The sequence below is a fragment of the Equus przewalskii genome, chromosome 9, assembly GCF_037783145.1.
Source record: "Equus przewalskii isolate Varuska chromosome 9, EquPr2, whole genome shotgun sequence".
NCBI lineage: Eukaryota > Metazoa > Chordata > Mammalia > Perissodactyla > Equidae > Equus > Equus przewalskii.
This window is the reverse complement of record NC_091839.1, coordinates 65,066,937-65,085,658: the sequence shown is the minus strand read 5'-3', so window position 1 is coordinate 65,085,658 and position 18,722 is coordinate 65,066,937. Positions and strand designations below refer to the sequence as shown.

At 36.6% G+C, this 18,722-nt stretch overlaps 1 protein-coding gene across 1 annotated transcript in view; it reads right to left on the bottom strand.

The window, feature by feature from the left end:
* RFX6 (regulatory factor X6) overlaps positions 1 to 18,722 on the bottom strand; it is a 56,413-nt gene that overhangs the window by 3,845 nt on the left and 33,846 nt on the right. Inside the window, exons 7-18 of the mRNA XM_008517948.2 lie at positions 17,823 to 17,930; positions 14,171 to 14,248; positions 13,901 to 14,014; positions 11,730 to 11,779; positions 8,894 to 9,053; positions 7,831 to 7,975; positions 6,396 to 6,505; positions 5,341 to 5,458; positions 3,765 to 3,887; positions 2,916 to 3,122; positions 1,333 to 1,845; positions 243 to 455 (exon numbers count right to left, since the gene is read on the bottom strand). Of these exons, the coding sequence (XP_008516170.2) occupies positions 243 to 455; positions 1,333 to 1,845; positions 2,916 to 3,122; positions 3,765 to 3,887; positions 5,341 to 5,458; positions 6,396 to 6,505; positions 7,831 to 7,975; positions 8,894 to 9,053; positions 11,730 to 11,779; positions 13,901 to 14,014; positions 14,171 to 14,248; positions 17,823 to 17,930 (1,939 nt within the window). The remainder of the gene's footprint in view (positions 1 to 242; positions 456 to 1,332; positions 1,846 to 2,915; positions 3,123 to 3,764; positions 3,888 to 5,340; positions 5,459 to 6,395; positions 6,506 to 7,830; positions 7,976 to 8,893; positions 9,054 to 11,729; positions 11,780 to 13,900; positions 14,015 to 14,170; positions 14,249 to 17,822; positions 17,931 to 18,722) is intronic.

Genomic DNA, 18,722 nt, shown 5'->3' with positions numbered 1-18,722 from the left:
GCCAACTATTCTTTTTGGAAAGAATAACAGATCTAGCAGTAGGCTGCACAGCGACATACATACTGAGAAACCGTAAGACTATTTCTAACAGATACAAAAATATAACTTCAGATCCAAAGTGACAAATCATCTGTAGGAACAAGAGTGCTCAGCTCACCTCAATAGTTAGCCTCCAAAATAATACTGCCCACCTGAGGTTAAGAATTTTTAAAACGTTTTCAAGAACGACCGAAATAATTTACCTACTACTGGAGTTCGACATGCAACTGAAGGTGATGTGTCTGCATAAAACGAGCTCGTCTGCTTTCTGCTACTGTCATCTAAAATGTTAAGTGGATCATGGATGTCGCTGTAGGGAGGCAAGGAGCGAACACTGCTGATGACAGAAACGTGTTGATTCACCATGGAGCCAAGTCGATGCGACTCTGGGTAGTTTATATTGCTTCCATAGTATCCTATAACAGAAAGTGTTGAGAGTGTACTATTAACTTATTACAAAGAACATTCCAAGTATGAAAAAAGGGACAAGGTAGGGCAGAGCCCTAAAGATATCACAGTGTAAATATGATATTCACATCCACATTTATTTCCACATTTACTATAGAGTTGGATTTGTGCTTATCTATGGATATGGTTCACTATGCTGTTTTTGTTTTTTTAAAAATACGTAGGAGTTATTCTATTATTAATTTTAAGATATAAGCCTACACCTCTCTCCTCTTTCCCTTATCTGAATTAACAAGATCTGCCAATGAAGAAAAGAAAGCACTTCTGGCCTCTCACAAAGATTACACTACTTGTCAAATACCAATTCTATTTACAGATTCTTGTTTCTGGGAGAAGCACTGGCTTACCCTTGGGAGAGAGGCATCAGAGCAGCATACACACAGAGCATATTTTGGTGCTTGGAGAAGGCCACAATCTTTCCAACTCCCTAACTTCAAGAGTTTTATCAACTTGACAAGGGGCACTATTTTGGTCCTAATCTTTAAGATCTGCTGCTAGCTTTTTGGAAGAAATATTATTCACTAAAATTATTTTCAAAGGACAGAACACTCTTCTTTGGGGCTATTAAGGTTGGTCTCAAACATATGGTTTGACATAATATTTTTTTCATCAAGTCTGGCATTTAGAAGGGCAACTTTAAGAAAGCCACAAGAAGTAGGGATATGTTTGTATGTGGCAGAAATTAACTCCAAATGTCTAAGATTCCATGATCTTCAGAAGCTTTACATGGGATGACATGGCACTCAGCAGAGGTGGGACTCAATGTTTGATCCTGTCTTATTGCCATCTCAAAAGCCAGGAAAAATTCTTTAAACATTTCAATACCATTAGGTGAATTAGGAGGCAATGTTGCTCCTTGGCAGCTGGCAGCCCCTGTGTTGCTCAGGAAACTGAAGCTTCCTGTGTTTAAAAACTGCATACTGTGCGAATCTTGGCCATGTGGCGATGGTCCATAGCTGGAAGGTGGCCGAGAATTATATGGAGACCCAGCACAGCTGCCACTGAAGAAGTCTCTAGAAAGCTGCTGTTCACTCCAGGCCGTGCATCGACCATGCTCAGGGCGATGAGGATAGAGTCCTGATGGGGGGTGGGGCTGTGCCCTAAACACAGTCTGATAGTTAGAGTTGGTCCCATAAAAGTCGTGGTTGGCTTGAGGGAGAGTAGGATAAATGGGCTCTGGGTATGTTGAGCAGTGTGAAGGGGCTGACAGTACTGGACCCACACTTGGGGGTCTTCCTGCCATTGGCCCCTGGTTAATGACACTTCCTCGGTTCACCATGGCTGGAGAAATGGGTGGTGTCATCAGATGACCAGTGTTCTGGGAAAGTTCCATTTGACCTGGAAAAAAATTACCAGAGCATTCACTGGTGGCATATTAACATATCTTTTTCCAACTTAGTTCATTCCTACCCTCCAAAAATAACAGAACTGGGGAGCATCAAAAATATAAGTTTAAAAAACACCATCACGATACATGTATATTTCACAGCATTGGAGAGTTTTGGAGTTAGCGGCTATAGAAGAAAGCCTGGGATGGCTTCATGCTTTCACGGTACGAGGATGGTTAGAATTCAAGCTTGGGAAGAGCGAGGAGGTCTGCTGTTCACATTTCTGCATAATTAAAAAACAAGCTGAATGTTAAATGGTTTGATTTTTAGGGTAAGAGAAAAAGGCAATAATGTCAACATGACCATAGCTTCGAAGCAGCCAATTCAAAACATCGTGCAAATACCATTGATGAGCAATGAGTTATGAATGCCACGAACTCCCTGGGTCTCCGATTTTCCATTGGTGGAATTAGGTCCCTGAACTATAACGCCCTTCCAGGTTTAAAATTCTGTGTGTCCAATGAATTAATGTATATAAAAGAATTTTTAAAAAGACATAAGGCTATAGGCAGACTTAAAGCATTATCTAGGAGTTAGTTCAAGCCACTAATCCTTCAGATTGACACAAAGGGGACCCTAGACCAAAGAGGGAAATTATTGTCAGAGTTATCCTAAAATGGCCAAATCCATTTTTTAGTGAAGGAAAAATAAAGTCTCCTCAAAAGCCAAAAATAATTAAGCAGCCCAATCTTTTGACTCTCAAAGCATCTTAAGGATTTTATTACATCCAATCTAATTTTTTCTTCCACTAAATGAAGATAACTGATTATTTGTACTTCTGATATAACTAAGAGAGTGCGTCAAAGTGTGATACCTATGTTAATAACGGTATTGATAAAAATGTGAATGACAAATGCTGAAAAATCACAAAAATATTACAAAGCTTTATGATGTCAGTTAAGATAAGCTTTTTTAATTCTTGGAATGCCTGTAGGTTACCAGTTTTAAGAAAACAAAGGAATAGGCCCCTGTGAGATGTAATGAAGCCAAAGTGGTTTTCTTGGTTGTTTCACGGCATACCTGTGAGCGGCAGGTTGTCTGTATTCCCAGCAGGGAATGGGGGCAGAGCAGCAGAGAAGTCTCCAGGTTGACTGGATGACAGAGGAAGATAGGTCGTTTCCACATGGCTTTCATTCTTCACAGTGTCACTGGAAACTGTGCTCCCTTTATTACGGTTGGCCAGAAAACACGAACTTGGAGAAGCAGTGAAGGCAGCTTTACTTGCATCTGGAAAGATTTTTTTAAACGGAAAAGCTAACATCATTCTCCTAGTAGATAAACCCTAGTAAAAGAAACTGAAAATGTTTTACAGTTGTGTCATAAATCTGGAAACTCCTGAGAAATGTCCATGGGAAACGAGGCTGGCAGATCTTTAGTCTTGGCAGTGGTGCTGGTTTTTGTGAAGTGTATATTTGTGGGTGTAGGTGTGTTCTGAGGGGCACCAAATAAACCACTCTGGAGTGAACAGTCCTCAAAATGCAAGCCGTCACATCCCAATTAGATGTGTCCCCTTCCTTCTCTAAACCCCTATAGAACTTATTTCTATACCATTTATAATGTGGTATACGACAATTGTTGTCTTGAATTACAGTTATTTTTTGTATTATAGTCGCCTCTCCAATTTTCTCTAAATTCTCCAGAAGTTAAGAAGATAGATTTGTATCCTTCAGAGTTTCCAGTGAAGTACTTTGACTACTCTATATCTTAATGGAGGAAAGTAAAAATAGTGCTTGAATAGTGCTAGTATACTGTCACCGTAGTGACATGTTTGGGGAAAAACTCTGAGACTGTTATAAACCCACTTAACACGTGTGCTTATAAATTCTTAAACAAAGCAATATGCAAAACACAATATATATTTTAAATTACCTGAATTCTTCATATATTTGTCCAATAAATTCTGTAACTCCTGCTCTTTGTCATTATTAAACTGGGTCTCCATGGCCAGGAGAATGTATTCATCGAGAAGCATTCGGATCAAATGGAAAGAACCTTGCGTATGGATGGGGAATGGGCAGAAGACATTGTGAGAAGAAATAAGGGAGAGAAAGAGAAGGAAAGAGAAAGAGAGAGAAGTCAAGTTATCTTTGTGACCATCTCGCAACACTTTACAAGGAGCAACCGAAATAAACAAATACTTGTTGGACTTTAAATGACCTGCTAAGACCAACATGCTTAACTTGGGTCTCTAATCTTTCTGGGTCCCGCCTGCCCAGCTCACTGTGTGTACTGTCCTGCCAGCTCTTTGGCCACTAATTACATCAAAGGAAAATACGGATGAAAGTGAGACACGCTTTATGCTTTAAGAGGGCACACACTGCAGGGTGATAAGCTTTAACCCGGGGAGAATGAGCTCTACTCTGCTCTATTTCTGTTTACTTTGTACTAAATAATTAGACAACGGCCAACATAGTCTGAAAAGGTATCAGGTTAGAAGATGTCTTTCTAACCTGGAACAAAATGCTCTTTGATTTGATAAAAGCAAAAGAGTAATTTTCACGTGGAGGATGTCCTGGAAAACCTTAAACATCTTTTAACTATTCAACAGATTTCCCCACACAAGTCTTTTTTCACAATAAAGTCAGGCTTCAATGTTGTATAGTTTAAGAAACCTTAAATATGAGCAAGATATTTCAAATAATAGACAATACATTTTGTTGAGCCCTCAATACAAGCTCACTGATTTTACCTAACTCCATTGAAAATTACATAAAAACAATTTAATTGATTGCAACCTATTTTATCTTCTGAAGATTTCTTGAAATGCAACTACTAAATCCAGAAGTACTGTCCATGAAATAGCATTATAACTACAAACTGAGAATCCCAGAAATTTGAGGAAAAAGAAAGTATTGGATTTTTGAAAAAGCTGAGGACTCAATTTTTTTTCATAAGTCAGATAGATTATGAAAGATGGTTCAGAAACATGAGAGCAGGTCTTTTGCTCTTTGATTCTTGGAGTGAAGCTACATGGGTTCCCTGAAAAGACACCAAAATTTGCCATATTGCAACGAATAGTGCCTTTGGAAAATAATGTATTAATTATTGTTTATTTGCTTGTTGACAAAGAAAATTTATCCAAGCACTGATGGAATGTAATGATAATAGCTGCTATTCCTTAAGTGTTTACCAGGTGCCAGGCAATGCACTTTATATACATCATCTCATTAGAGGCCTACACAACCCAATGAAAGGAATATTCTCTCCCTTCTATGGTGAGCACCTAGCTTGGGTAAAGCCCACACCAGACAGAAGCAGTGTGAGGATTTAACTGCACGTGATCTGACTCCCAAATCCAAGCTCATAACTACCGTTTTACTGGCTCGATATTCAGATACGGTTTGAGAAGTGATGGTGCCACATGTCTAAAAACTGATAGGAAATATGACTAGGGAATGAATGATGTAATTCATTTAAGAAGAGTTTTATAAAGCACATAGGATACCAAAACTGGATGCATTGTTCAAGGTGAGATTATGCATTACTCGAGCACCAAAAAAGCTCCACTTCAGCAGAAAGTCTTGAGCCCTCTTCTTTAATGATCTTCCATTTTGTTTGCTGGTCTAAAAGTAAAGGAACAAAATGAAACTGTAAAATCTGTCATCTCCTTACTACGTGCACCCTACATAAAATCAAGAGATAGATAAACTGTTTGACAAATGGACAGATGGCTGACACGTCATTTATTTCATCAAATAAAGTGATCTGTCCATGGATTTTAATTTGAGTCCATCTTTGCTGTCATTCTTCGGGTTAACAGATCTTTATTCTGTATGGTTTGTTACCTAATAAAATTGTACCACAAAATGGAATAATTTACAATATTTTATCTGTTGATTTTCCTTTGACAGAACTTTAAAAAGAACAGAAGGTGAAGTGTGAAGGAAGGGTTATATATTTCTGTGAATGATTAACTGACTCTTCGGTCTTGAATGATAATCTGTTTTCCTTCCAGGAGAAAAAAAGTCCCTACACTAGAACTGGTTTCCTTGATATGGCATGGCTAACACCAGCTAGTGATGGATATATTTGTTCTTATTGCCTTGTTTCATGATGGATGACTTCAAGGTTAACTGAAAGAGTTGAAGAAACCACATACAAAACGCAAAATACTGAGCTCCTGGAATTCACAATGTGAATACTTAAAACCGTATTTTCTTTCAGCACTTGTGATGGCTTGCTTTTTAGAAAAGGGCCAGAATCTTTCCAGTTTTCAAGTTTATCTTTCACAGTCGCTCTGCTGTAACTTTATTGATGACGGGAGGCAGAGTGTCTTGCAGTCCTTCATCAAGAAAAGATAAATAGAATGTAATATACGCCCAACGCTCTCAAGTCTGACAAAGTCCTAGTTTTGATATTTGGGCTGCCTTCTTTGTAGGGCTTCAAAAGCTTTTCAGATCATTTTCATACACAGCCTGTCACCCCCCCTACCACCATCATACAAGAAGTTACAGCCAGTTTAGCATTTATTTATTTTTTGAATTTGTTATTGAAAAGTACCTTAATAACTCTCTGCTCTACCACGGTATCCAGCCATTCAATAAAAGCCTCCACAGTGGCATTCTTCTTAAGGAGATCTTTCAGTTCTTGGAACACCGTGATAGAGTCGTCTACCATGTAAAAGAGAAAGAAAAAAGAAAGCAGAATATTACATTCTACTTTGAATCAAAGAAAAAAATCTTAAACTAGAAATTATTAATGATTTTATAGCATAAAAGGGAAAGATAGGTAGATTAAGTGTGTTAAAGGAATTAATTTCATATCCCGGGAACAATAACAAAAAATCCTTAGTACTTAACTCTTCAAAATTTTAATCGTAAGCACATGTATCTTGGTATATCCCGAAATATAGGTTTATATACTGGGGAAGAGTAGGTTGTCTATATAGTTGATTATTCATTTTGAATCTAACGCTTTCATTAAGTGCAACAGAGTAGCTGAAAGCTAATGAGTGAAGTGAGCTAAATTTTTTGATTTCCTGCTTTCTGAGATATCCTTTATCTTTAGCAAAAATTAAATTCTGCACTGCAGAACTGAGTCACATGAATGACCTTTTATCATCTTATTATGTAAAATTTAAAGGGGCGGTTTAGGACTATCATTTTATTAAAGAGTTTGAGGTTTATGGTATCTCAAAGAGTAATATAATTTTATGTCAGGAAACAGAAAGAAGGTCTGAGGTTGGACTGTCGCCAGAGAACAGTCTGTCATTTGTGCTATGGCTTATAGGTGGCTGCATTTTTTTTAATTTTAATTTTTTGTCCTTTGGGAGAGAAAGGGAGGGAGAAATAGTGGGCTGCTAGCCCTCGGAAATTGTGCCTGGTTGTCTAGTCACGTGTTTTGGCCTGGTAAGTTCTGTCAGATGGTCCAGTCTGAGCAGGGGGTCTCTGCTTGGAAAAACAGCATCATGTTGAGATATCATTTTGATATGCATCATATACCATATGATGCCAAGAGCATAAAGCACATGGAAATTTGTAGACATGTAATATAAAACTGAAAAAAAACATAAAATTTAAAAACCATTTTGATAATTTTCAGGTTATTTCTACTTTAGTTATTTCTAGGCAATAAGTTTATGGAGGACTTTTATTTTCCTCTTAATATTTTCCATAATTAGTAAGTACAACTGTTTTTAAATAGAGAACAAATTATTTTTATTAAAAATGTTTCTCAAACAGATGTGCGTCCGAGTAACGTAATGGAAACATTACATTAATGTTACATAATGTAATGGTAATGTCTGGAAACATTTTTGGTTGTCACACCTATGGGGAGGCTGCTACTGGAATCTAGTGGGTAGAGGCCAGGGATGTTGCTAAATATCCTACAAGGCATAGGACAGCCTCTCCCACTATCAAAGAATTATCCAGCCCAAGATGTCAATAGCACCCACGTTAGGAAACCCTGCTCTAAACAAAGGGAGAAGACTCACGTTCTGTGTAGATATCAGATTCAGTGTCTGTGCTGCCCGAAATAGTGAGAAGGGCCTGAGATCCAATACTATTCAAGTCAACCTTTTCAATATCAGATACCATAGAATTCACGACATGCTGGTCAAAGAGAGCTGGTCTGGCAATCTGCATAAAGAAAGTAAAAAAGACACTAAACTATATCAGTGATGGTGTATCTAAAGGAAACTTTTAGCTTCTAGAGAAATAGTTTCTTGAAGGAAAAGTATCATAAATAACTGTTTTCTTATTTTTAAAGTAATAGCTAATGGTCATGATCATTTCTGTTAAAGCTTTGAAAACTACTTTTGGACTTAGAAGATGACTTTTTTTTAATCTATCATCATAAATAAGGATTTCACAATGTTATGTTTCTTATCTGGAACTATCCTCAGCTAGTCCTTAAAAATTTAGGGGGCTAGAAACCTTCATAAAACAAGCAATCATTTGAGGAGAGGGGGAGTATATTTTAACAATATACAAACATGTATTCCTAATTTAAAAATTACTTTTTTTCTCCCTACGTAAGAGAACCAAATAGTAGGTAGTTTAAAATGTCTTGGGTTTGTGGGTTTCGCAATATCAAATATCACATAGGTTCATTTGCTACAACCTTAATTTTTATTAATTGGATTCATGTGATAAATAAGAGTTTTACATTTTACATTGCATTCAGAAGGGATTTTCTTTTTACTTCTTATTTGGAAAAATTTTAAATTTACAAAAAATTGCAAAGATAGTGTGAAGCATCGCCATATGCTCTCTATCCAGCTTCTCCTAACGCTATCATCTTCTCTAAGCTTATATATTACCAAAATCAAGAAATTAACATTAGTACAACACTAGTAATTAAACTGCAGGCATAATTCGAATTTCATCAATTTTTACACTAATATCCTTTTTCTGTTCTAGCGTTCACTCTAGGATCTCACATTCCATTTAATTGTTGTCTACTTAGTGTCCAGTCTCTGAAAGTTCCTCAGTCTTTGCTGTCAGATGATTCATTTTCGATTCAGAGACTCAAACACTCGCGCCTTACCAACATACCTGAGCAAGATGTAAGAAAGATGTTTGTCGTTTCAGAGAAGACACAAATCTTCGCACAATAGGTATTTTCTTGTCAGTTAGAGCTTCTGGCAAGTTTTCCAAGGATGAAACAACCCACTGTTCCCAATTTTTAGCAAAATTTCTTATGTCAGCCAGTAAGCTACAAGAAAAACCAACAACGACTATGTATTCAATGCTAAGTTGTTCAACACGTATTAAATAAATGTAGTTTAATGGAGGTATACTGTCTTCTACGATTCCAAGAACATGACTTTGAAGTCAGATAGACCTAGCCTATGTCTGCCATTTATCATCTTGGTCAAAATATTCAATCTCCTCAAGCTCCAGTTTCCTCATCTGTTAAATGGGAATAAGAATAGCAGGGTCCAGCCTCATGGCATAGTGGTTCAGTTCAGTGCACTCCACTTCAGCTGCCCAGGTTCACGGGTTTAGATCCCAGGCATGGACCTACACCACTGTCAGCCATGTTGTGGTGGCAACCCACATATAAATTGGAGGAAGATTGACACAGACATTAGCTCAACGCTAATCTTCCTCAAGGGGAAAAAAAACAGGAAGATTAGCAACAGATGTTAGCTCAGGGCTAATCTTCCTCAGCACAAAAAAGAGAGAGAGAGAATAGTATCTGTGTCATAGGATTATTATGAGGATTATATGACATAATTCTTGGAAAGCGCTCAGGTTAAAGCCTGGCATGTAGAGAGTGCTCAATAAGTAATACTTTATTATTAATATTAAACTCATAATTCAATCATTTTCTATAAAATATTTCTGGAAAAATGTAAGTGTGCACTTGATTTCGCATATATTGGCTTCTTGAGAGACATCACATTGGGACCATATGACATCATTTCAGGTATTTAATATCAGTTTCTAGTAACATAGTCTTGTAATCAAAATATAACTGTGGGATAAATTATCAAATGTTTATTAATTATAGGACCCTACTTAGAAAAGTACAAATATTGGTTGTATATATATTATGAAAACATACTAAAATTTAAAAATCAGTCAACAATCTACATATCATATCTCAAACACAGATCCAAATATAATTGGAATAGTGTATATGTTGGGAACAGTGATGTGGTACAGAAAAAGAATAGGCAGAGTTTGGAGTTAAACATACTTCAATTAAAATCTAGGTTCTGCTTCTGACTAATTAGCTGACTCTGGGCAAATTAACTTCTTTCTGCTCCCAGATTCCTCATTTGTGAATTTGGGATCACAATAGCTAGTTTGGAAAGTCTGACAAGTTGTGTTTACAAAACTCCAATTGTTCAATGACAAGGAATTGCTTAAATAAACTAAGTATTTTTCAGACGCTAGAAATCTATGCAATCGTTTAGAACGATAGTGTTGATCTATATTTGTTGACATGGAAAGACTTTCATAGTATTCTACCATAGCAATATATTCTAGTTCCTATATGAGTATACTCTAGTTTCATTTTTGAAATATGTGTATTTATAGATTTTCCTACAAAAAAGTCTGTGAGATAATAACCTAAGACATTAATAGTGCAATGAGATTGAGTGAGTTTGTAAATGTACTTATGCATGCTTTTCATTCCCTACAGTGATCATAAACTACTTTCATACCTAAGAGATAAATACATAAATAGTCCCTTTCAGGCTGGTTGTAGGAATTAAGTGAAATAATTATGTAAAGTCTCAAAGCCAATATTGTGTTTAATAAAGATCAGGTACTAATACTCTTAGTCATGTGGCTGGATGCCTGCCACTAAATAAGCACAGCCATTCTGCTGTGACATAAAAGTGTTAAGTGTATCTAATTCAGAGCTCAGATTAATGCTTAAAGACTACATATGGATAATTAAAAGAAATCATTGAGCAGGCCAATGCCAACCATTATATAAGTAAATAAAACAACCTGGAGGAAAAAATAAATCAAAAATAAAATTGGTTTTATCAATCATCATGTATTTATTGAGCACCAACTATGTCCACCCTACATGTATTTGGGCCCCAAGGTACTAAAATAAATTTCATTATTTCATTAGACTTTGTTTTAAAAAAAAAATCTGGGGGGCTGGCCCCGTGGCCGAGTGGTTAAGTTCTCACACTCCGCTGCAGGCGGCCCACTGTTTCATTGATTCGAATCCTGGGCGCAGACATGGCACTGCTCGTTAAACCACGCTGAGGAAGCGTCCCACATGCCACAACTAGAAGGACCCACAACAAAGAATATACAACTATGTACTGGGGGGCTTTGGGGAGAAAAAGGAAAAAATAAAATCTTTAAAAAAGAAAAAACAATCTGGCTTTTTTTCCCCCAAGTCTCTATTGTTCTCCCATCAGAAAAGACTGTGAAGAACCTTCAGGAATCGTTTCAATTTGAGATCTTATTCCTTTGTTAAAAGAAAGTGGGAATTCCATTATGCTTCTTTCTGATTTTGCAATTAAGACCAATGTTAATAATAAAGATAAAATAATTTTCCTTATAGTTTTTATTATTGTGATTATTTTCCATCAATTATCCCCATTTATCTTCCTTTAGCCAGTTTCCACTGAAGAACTTTCTCAGTACCTTGAAGGTCAACTACACTAAAATATTTATTTTTCACTTGGGCAGCTCTCAAATTAAAAGGATTTCAGGATCGTTCCATTGGTTTTGTTCATTGAGGTTTGAAAATAAGGATTGAGGCACATATCTTCCGGCTAATACGAAGGGAAAGGAGCAAGAGAATAATCTTGGTAAATGAATGAATTTCTGTATAATGTTTTCCCTTAGTATAATGTATAAAGTTAAACCCTATACTAAGAAATTATCATATTTTATTGACTGAACCTACCTTTCAGGCATTTCTTGCATTGTTGCAGGAATTAGTACATCTGTAAGAACCTGAATCACAGCAAAAGAGAGTTAACATAAATCCTTACTTAGTATTTCTATAGAAAGACACATTATTTATCAATTACTTTTTATTCCTAGCTTTCTAGAGAATAACATGTTAACTCATTTCTTAAAGTTATATTTTTATCTGTGAAATGAATGTACGTGTGAGTTGTGTGTGTTTGTGAGTGTGTGCATAAAAGACAAGGGGAGAGGGAGATCTGAGAACACGCAATACTAGATTAAGCAGGTGACACTCATGTACTGAGTACAGAGAGTTAATGGTTATAAAAGAAGGAATACTGAAAACAGAGGGCTAGACTGTGCCCTAAATGTGGGTGAGATGGGTAGGACCTTAATGAGGACCAGCAGAAAGAAGAAATTCGATAGTGCTGGCTGATCCCAGCTCAGGAAAAACTATGATAAATGAAGGAGGTGGGGAGCGGACAGGATAGGAGCCGTGCTCATCCACTAGGCTGGCTAATAAACCGAGTGGGCCAGCCTGGGGAAGAGGACAAAGGGGTCTAGAGGAGAAGATATTTCAAAATGTGGGTAGACACTAATTTATAAAGGCCTGTGTAGCCTACCAGCAAAGCATACATGTATTCCTTGTGTATGAGACGGTAAAACAGGAGACAGCATTGTATACGCCCAGTATGTTGGTTACCAATGAACTGGCCTTGGGAATCATGCTCTGTTTTATGGACTAAAAGCTAACCACTCTCTAGAGATGGGCTGAAAATCTTGCAGAAGCTCATTTTACACTGCTCTATTTACAGTGCTCACTGTGCCTCCCTGGGTCTATGGCGAGAAGGGAAAATTTGATTTATTTAAAGGTACTTAAACTCAGGAGTTTTGCGTGTTGGACTCAAAAAAATAGACCATTTGGAAAAAAAATGCTTTAAGGATATTTCTTGGAGGTGGTGAGTGACAGTCCAGACAGTGTTACCCTGATGGTGGTAAATGTGTGTGCATGACCCCCAGGTCTTTTCTTATACCCTCTCTTGGAGTCACCTTCTTTCTCCCTTCTGGTTATTTCCTTGAGGCTTAGACATTGCAGACAATCAGTTAGTACAAACCAACACTTTCTCTTTAAATAACAACATTCTTATTCAACCCAGAAAAATGAGACAACCCTCTCTCTCTTTTGTCATTCTTCAACTTTCACTTTAAAGGTAAAGAATATACGTACTTAGGCCTCCATTCTCTTATCCCGTGGTGAGGGAGAACTCATCACAGAGGATGAACACATGGGCGCCCCCCTTCTGGTTCAAGCCTACCTACAAGTTCTTGGTGTGCAAAGTTGCTTCTGGACTGAGTATATCTAGTTTCTGCCTCACTTCTCTGCAAACCTAAGAACCTAATCATAGTAACTAACTTAGAAGGATTTATTTCCTAAATGCTTAACAGGGTTCCAGCTTGGGTTTTCCTGCTAATTCAGATTATGTTTTAAAAGGAAAGCTTTTGTTTCTGCTTATGACAATATAACAAGTAAATGTGGTGAACTCACTTTAAAATACCCAGATTGCAATACAGTTTTCTCCCTCAGCTTGTGCCTTGTTGCTCTTCTAACTAGGAAGCAGGTCAGGGAATTAACTTCTCTTCCTGCCCAGCTAAATGCTTGGCTAGAAGGCTAACCAGCTCATCTTTGTTCAGGAAGTCTTCATGATCCTTCTATAGACACTTGAAGAATTTTATTCAGTTTGAGAACAGAATTAGACATTAATGCATTAAAGCTAGAGATTTCCAATATCTTAAAATTATTAATCCTGTAAGAGTGCTTAATTCTGCTTTTCCCCAAAACACTGATATTGTGAAAAAGCCATTGTGTTATTTACTCTGAAAACACCTTAAAAACAGTCAATAAAAATTAACTAAGTTTTCATGTATGAGTATGTCACATTAGAATCATTCTTAGCTGTAAACAGAAGTTGATTCTGTTTTACTTAATGTAAACTTATCTTAAAATACATACACTATTAAACTGCTTGATTTCTCATCAGAAAAAAAAATTAGTAGTGTATCTCCACCCAGAAACAACAAATTTATTGAAAAATAATGCAAAAATTTAGATAGAATGCTCTTTAAATAAATATATGGTTCATGTTTAAGATATCCCAAAGAGCTTACCTTATAAAGAATTGAGTCACAAACACAGAAGATGTCAATGATAACAGGATTTTCAAGCAGGGGAAGAAGATGATCAGGCATTCCTTGCCAAAAGTGTAATAAGAAATGCTGGATCTAGTTGCAGAGCAAAGAGTACGTACATTAAGATTTTTTCCTTAACATGAACTCATATAAAGAACAAGACAAGAAAGCACATATACATATATATATATATATATATATATATATATATATATATATAGTCAGCAAAGAATTCTTTGTCACCCTTACCTCTTCAAAGTTTCCATTAATTGCATTGTCCAGGATGCACTGGCAGTGAGTTTTATACATCATTATGAGGGTATCAACCTATTTCAAGGAAGAAAAAGATTAACCAAAGCACCCTTTCAACAGTGCCTTCATTTGTTCATGCCTTCATTTGTTCATTCATTCAGCACTCGTTTATAAAGCTCTTGTTATGTACCAGGCATTGTGCTCAATGCTATGGGATCAAAAATAAAGGCATAATTCTTATTTCAAGGAGCTTACTGCCTTGGGAAGAAGAAAGGCAAGCAAATGAACAATTACAGTATAATAAGAACAATGAGAAAGGTGACTGTACAGGGAGCTATGGGCCAAAGCTGTATAATTTTCTGCCTAATAAGAAAATTACCTTTGATTGGAGAAATAAATGTAAAATGGTAAAAAAAAAAAAATGGTAAAACATAGCAACTCTTCACACAGTCTTATTAAGTGAGTGCTTGGGCAGTGTGGCATGGTGGTCCTCAGTTTTGGTTCTGGAGTCAAATAAAACTGAGTGCCCAGCTCCACTGCACTGCCTTGCATGTGTTGCCTTGTCTCTGAACCCTCGGCTTATTATCTTTAAGTAGGATGGTAATAACATATTATGCATATGGTGTTAAGAAGATTAAATAAAATAAAACGTGTTGCACATAGAACAGTGCCTGGTGCACAGTAAGACCTTACTAATTCTCACCTAAGATTAGTAATGATATCAAATGACTCATTTACCCAAAAAAGATTTGAACACTGAATGTCTATTATGAAAAGTTTCTATTTGCAAGTTACCACAGATATTTGCATTGCATAGTTAAAAAATGTTAAACATATTCTAAAATTTGCAATAAATTAGAACTAAATAATATTGTAGCAAATTAACAGTACTTAAATTCAAAACTCTTTCTTTCATATGCTAGAAATCTCCCTACTTGTTACTAATTGTGTGGCCCACATGAATAGGAGCACGGCTTACAGGTTAAAGGCGTGAGCTTTACCCTGAAACTACCTGGACTCAAATGCCAGCTCTAATTCCACTTACTAGCTATGCAATGTCGGCCAAGCTACTTAACATTTGTGTGTTTTAATTTCCTCATCTGTAAAATGCAGATGATAATAACAGTAAATATTGAACGGGGTTGTTATGAGGACTAAATGAATTAACAAATGCAAAGTGGTTGGAGTAATCCATAATGCATGTTAAGAAATTGACTGATGTTAGTTCTTTTTATAGCAATAGTATGGGATAAAATAGGGTGGTGATGGTGATGGGGGCATTCTACCCTAACCCTTTGTTCTCCAACTTTTACTCCTGCAGCCCTATGACAGCACATATCTTTGTGGTTTAACTCAAAACTATGTAATGATGACATGCAAATTACCTATCTACCTCCAAGCAAGTATGTCGACTATAAGACATCTGTAGCAGGATATGTCACCATTTAATACAATTTAGACGTGTTCTATACTTTAAGCAACGATATTATATTTTTAGATGGGTTGCCAAGATGTATATTTTTAAAATGAGGATAAGGACAGCGTGAAAGATAGAAAAGAATTAGAAAAGAATTCATAACTGTTGTCAAAAATTAACCCTTTGAGCCCTCAAACCTACTAAAGAACAAGTAAGCTTTTATGTTCACAAGTATTTCCACTTATTTGTGTCAAAATTTATACAGAAATCATCCAAATTTTTAAACCTACCACTGGTACTTCATTTGTTTATTCAATATTTGCATAGTCTTAGGACAATACATTTTCACTGTAGTACACCTAGCATTCTTTAGAAACATAATTTTGCTCAATTTTCTGAGAAGAGACATCACATTATAGAGGGCAGGAGCAGAGGCAAGGCTTATTTCCAGTAAAGTCAGTGAGCATGTGGTTGGAGGTGACAAGTGCCTTGAGTGACACACTATGATGAGGCAGAAAGCAGGCCCCTCAGCCTCAGTGAACACCCCTCACTGGGGTCAACTTCTCACTGGGCAGCCTCCATCCTTTCTATCTCAAGAAAGCACATGCTTATAGTGCTTAGTTTCAGCCCAACACCTCTTTCTAGAAACTGACAAGCTATCTAGGGAACTTGGCTACTGGCTAAGAAGGTGAAAGGCAGGGCCCAGTTGTCCTTAAGGGACAAAAAGGGATGTTAGTGTTGGTGCTCACGAAGGGGACCACTAGAATAAACTTAGAAACCAGGGGTTATTTAAGCCTGTTGATTCCTGAATGACAAATGACCTACAGACCAGTTTTTCAAGTTGACAGGTAAGGAATTCCTTGGAGGCTAGCAGAGAAACTGAAATAAACTATTGGAACATGTTCCTCCCCTCTCTTTTTTTCTTTCTTGCCCTCTTCATCTCCCTCTCTCTCACCACGTATATTTACACAGTAAACATCTTCATGATATGTTTGCATGTAAGCAATCCTCTCCACAAAAGTGATCCAACAATACCCTCCCCAGAAGAACTGTGTTCCCCGAGGTCCCACTGATTTCCAAGGTTTCTCCATGAAATGTCTCACATGTTAACATTTACCAGAAGTGTTTCAAATTTGAAGTCATAAGATCACACATTATATTTATAAGGTTAAAAAATGATGTGATAACCCTGAGAAATGCGATGGGAGAGGAGAATAGTAGGAAGTGCACATATTTCAGGAGACTTGCTTGGAATCGGCATCTGAGAATTATCTTCAACACTCTGCCTATTCTTAACTGGGAGAGTAAGTCTATCATCAGAATGAACTATGCATCTATTTTTCTATCAATAGACCTTTTTATCAATGTGTTATTTTTATTTCCAGTTTTTACAGAAAGCTCACTACTAAAGTAATACAGCTGGACATTAGTCAATCATATTCCTCTGTCTTTGCACCTCAAAAATATGAACTGACAGTATTCTATGAAACGTGTCCTCCTCAAATGATAATAAAAAGTGAACTTTAGTTGAAAGAATGTAGAAATCATTATGCCCTGATTTAATAATGGATCCTGCTATTAGTCAGCCAGTAGGTACCCAGCAAATGACTCTAGAAGTTCAGAAATAGAGGAGGATTTAAACTCAGACTTTATTACATAAGCATTGAAGAGCCATATGGAGAATTATTTATAAACTGAATCCTATGAAAATGTTTCCTCCTTAACTTTCAAAAAAATTGCAAGTGTAAGAGAGCACAGAATTTTAGAATTGAGAGGAAATTTGTGCTCATCTAGTGTAGTCTTTGCATTCATCTAGGTATCTCTCCCTCAGCGATGGGAACAAGTTCTGTCCTAGAGCGGTGCTTGATGACTATTTACTGAAATTAAATAGAGCTAATCCAAAACAAAGCAGGCAATTAAAGAAACTGCGTGTGAGAGACACATTCTTATATTTTCTTCCTTGATAATGAGTTTTAAATAAAAAATAATCTTCAGTCTTTTGAGGTTTATCTGACAACCTTCTGATTACATACTATCATGAAGATGGTAAATAATTAATTGGAAAGTGTTTAATCGATGTTAGTAAACGTTTGTCCCTCCTATAAATCAGTCAATTAGGTTTGATTATGCAGATTTCTGACTGCTTCCTGCAAGTACCATGAGATTTCCAGCAAACTGAGATATGGAACCAATATATCAGAGAATCAATACAGAAGTATCTTTAATCGATACCTTGTCTTTGGAAATGCATCCTTGGTACACAAGGTGTTGAGCACTGGGGAATTCTGGAAGAAGCGTTCCAGTTTTTGAGCTAAGCGAATATTTACGAGTGAAGCCGCCCTATGATTTAGAAAAATGAAAAGAAGCAAATCATTATCAACATATGGTTCCAAAATAAAATTCTAGTAAATAGAAACCCATCAAATTTCATTCTTCTTAATCTTGCAAATCATGAGGAATTAAGGAGATTGGATAAAGTGTTTAGATGGTATAACTGAAATAAACTAGACATGTCAGCAAAATTATTATTTCCAAACTATAAATAGTTTCATCGTCGGGATATTGTCCCTATTACGTTGAATTTTAGTTTTGAACATGTGTCCATTTTCACAACTTTTAGAGATTTAATTTTAGTTCACCTTTGTTACTGGCATAGTTTTGAAAGATGTACTTTTAGAACTATTGAAATTATTTTAACTATAAGAAGCTCAGGAATTGACAAATCCACCCCCCCCCCCCATGGATTAAGTAAATGAAGTGATAAGAAGTTAATTAATTTTTTCAGTCTCAGAGGTAATTAGTGATAGAATTGTGATTAGAATCTAACTCTTCTGATTCCCAGACTAGGACTCTGGACTTTCCCACCTCAACTTTCCCCGACTCTAAGTTCAGATATTTGCTGTTCTTTTGAATCCTTTGGGGAAAGTACACCTCCAGCAGTTTTCAGAAAATTAGAAAAAGTGACAAATAGCAAATAATATATAATGCTGGAGTGCTGATTCACCTGCACAAAACCCCCCCAGAAAGAGAGAATGTGTATTCATGGCAGAACCAGAGCCTCAGCAAATCAGCCTTTCAGGTCATAGCTGTTTGTTCCCGCACAACAAACAAAATTTTAACAAATTAGATTGT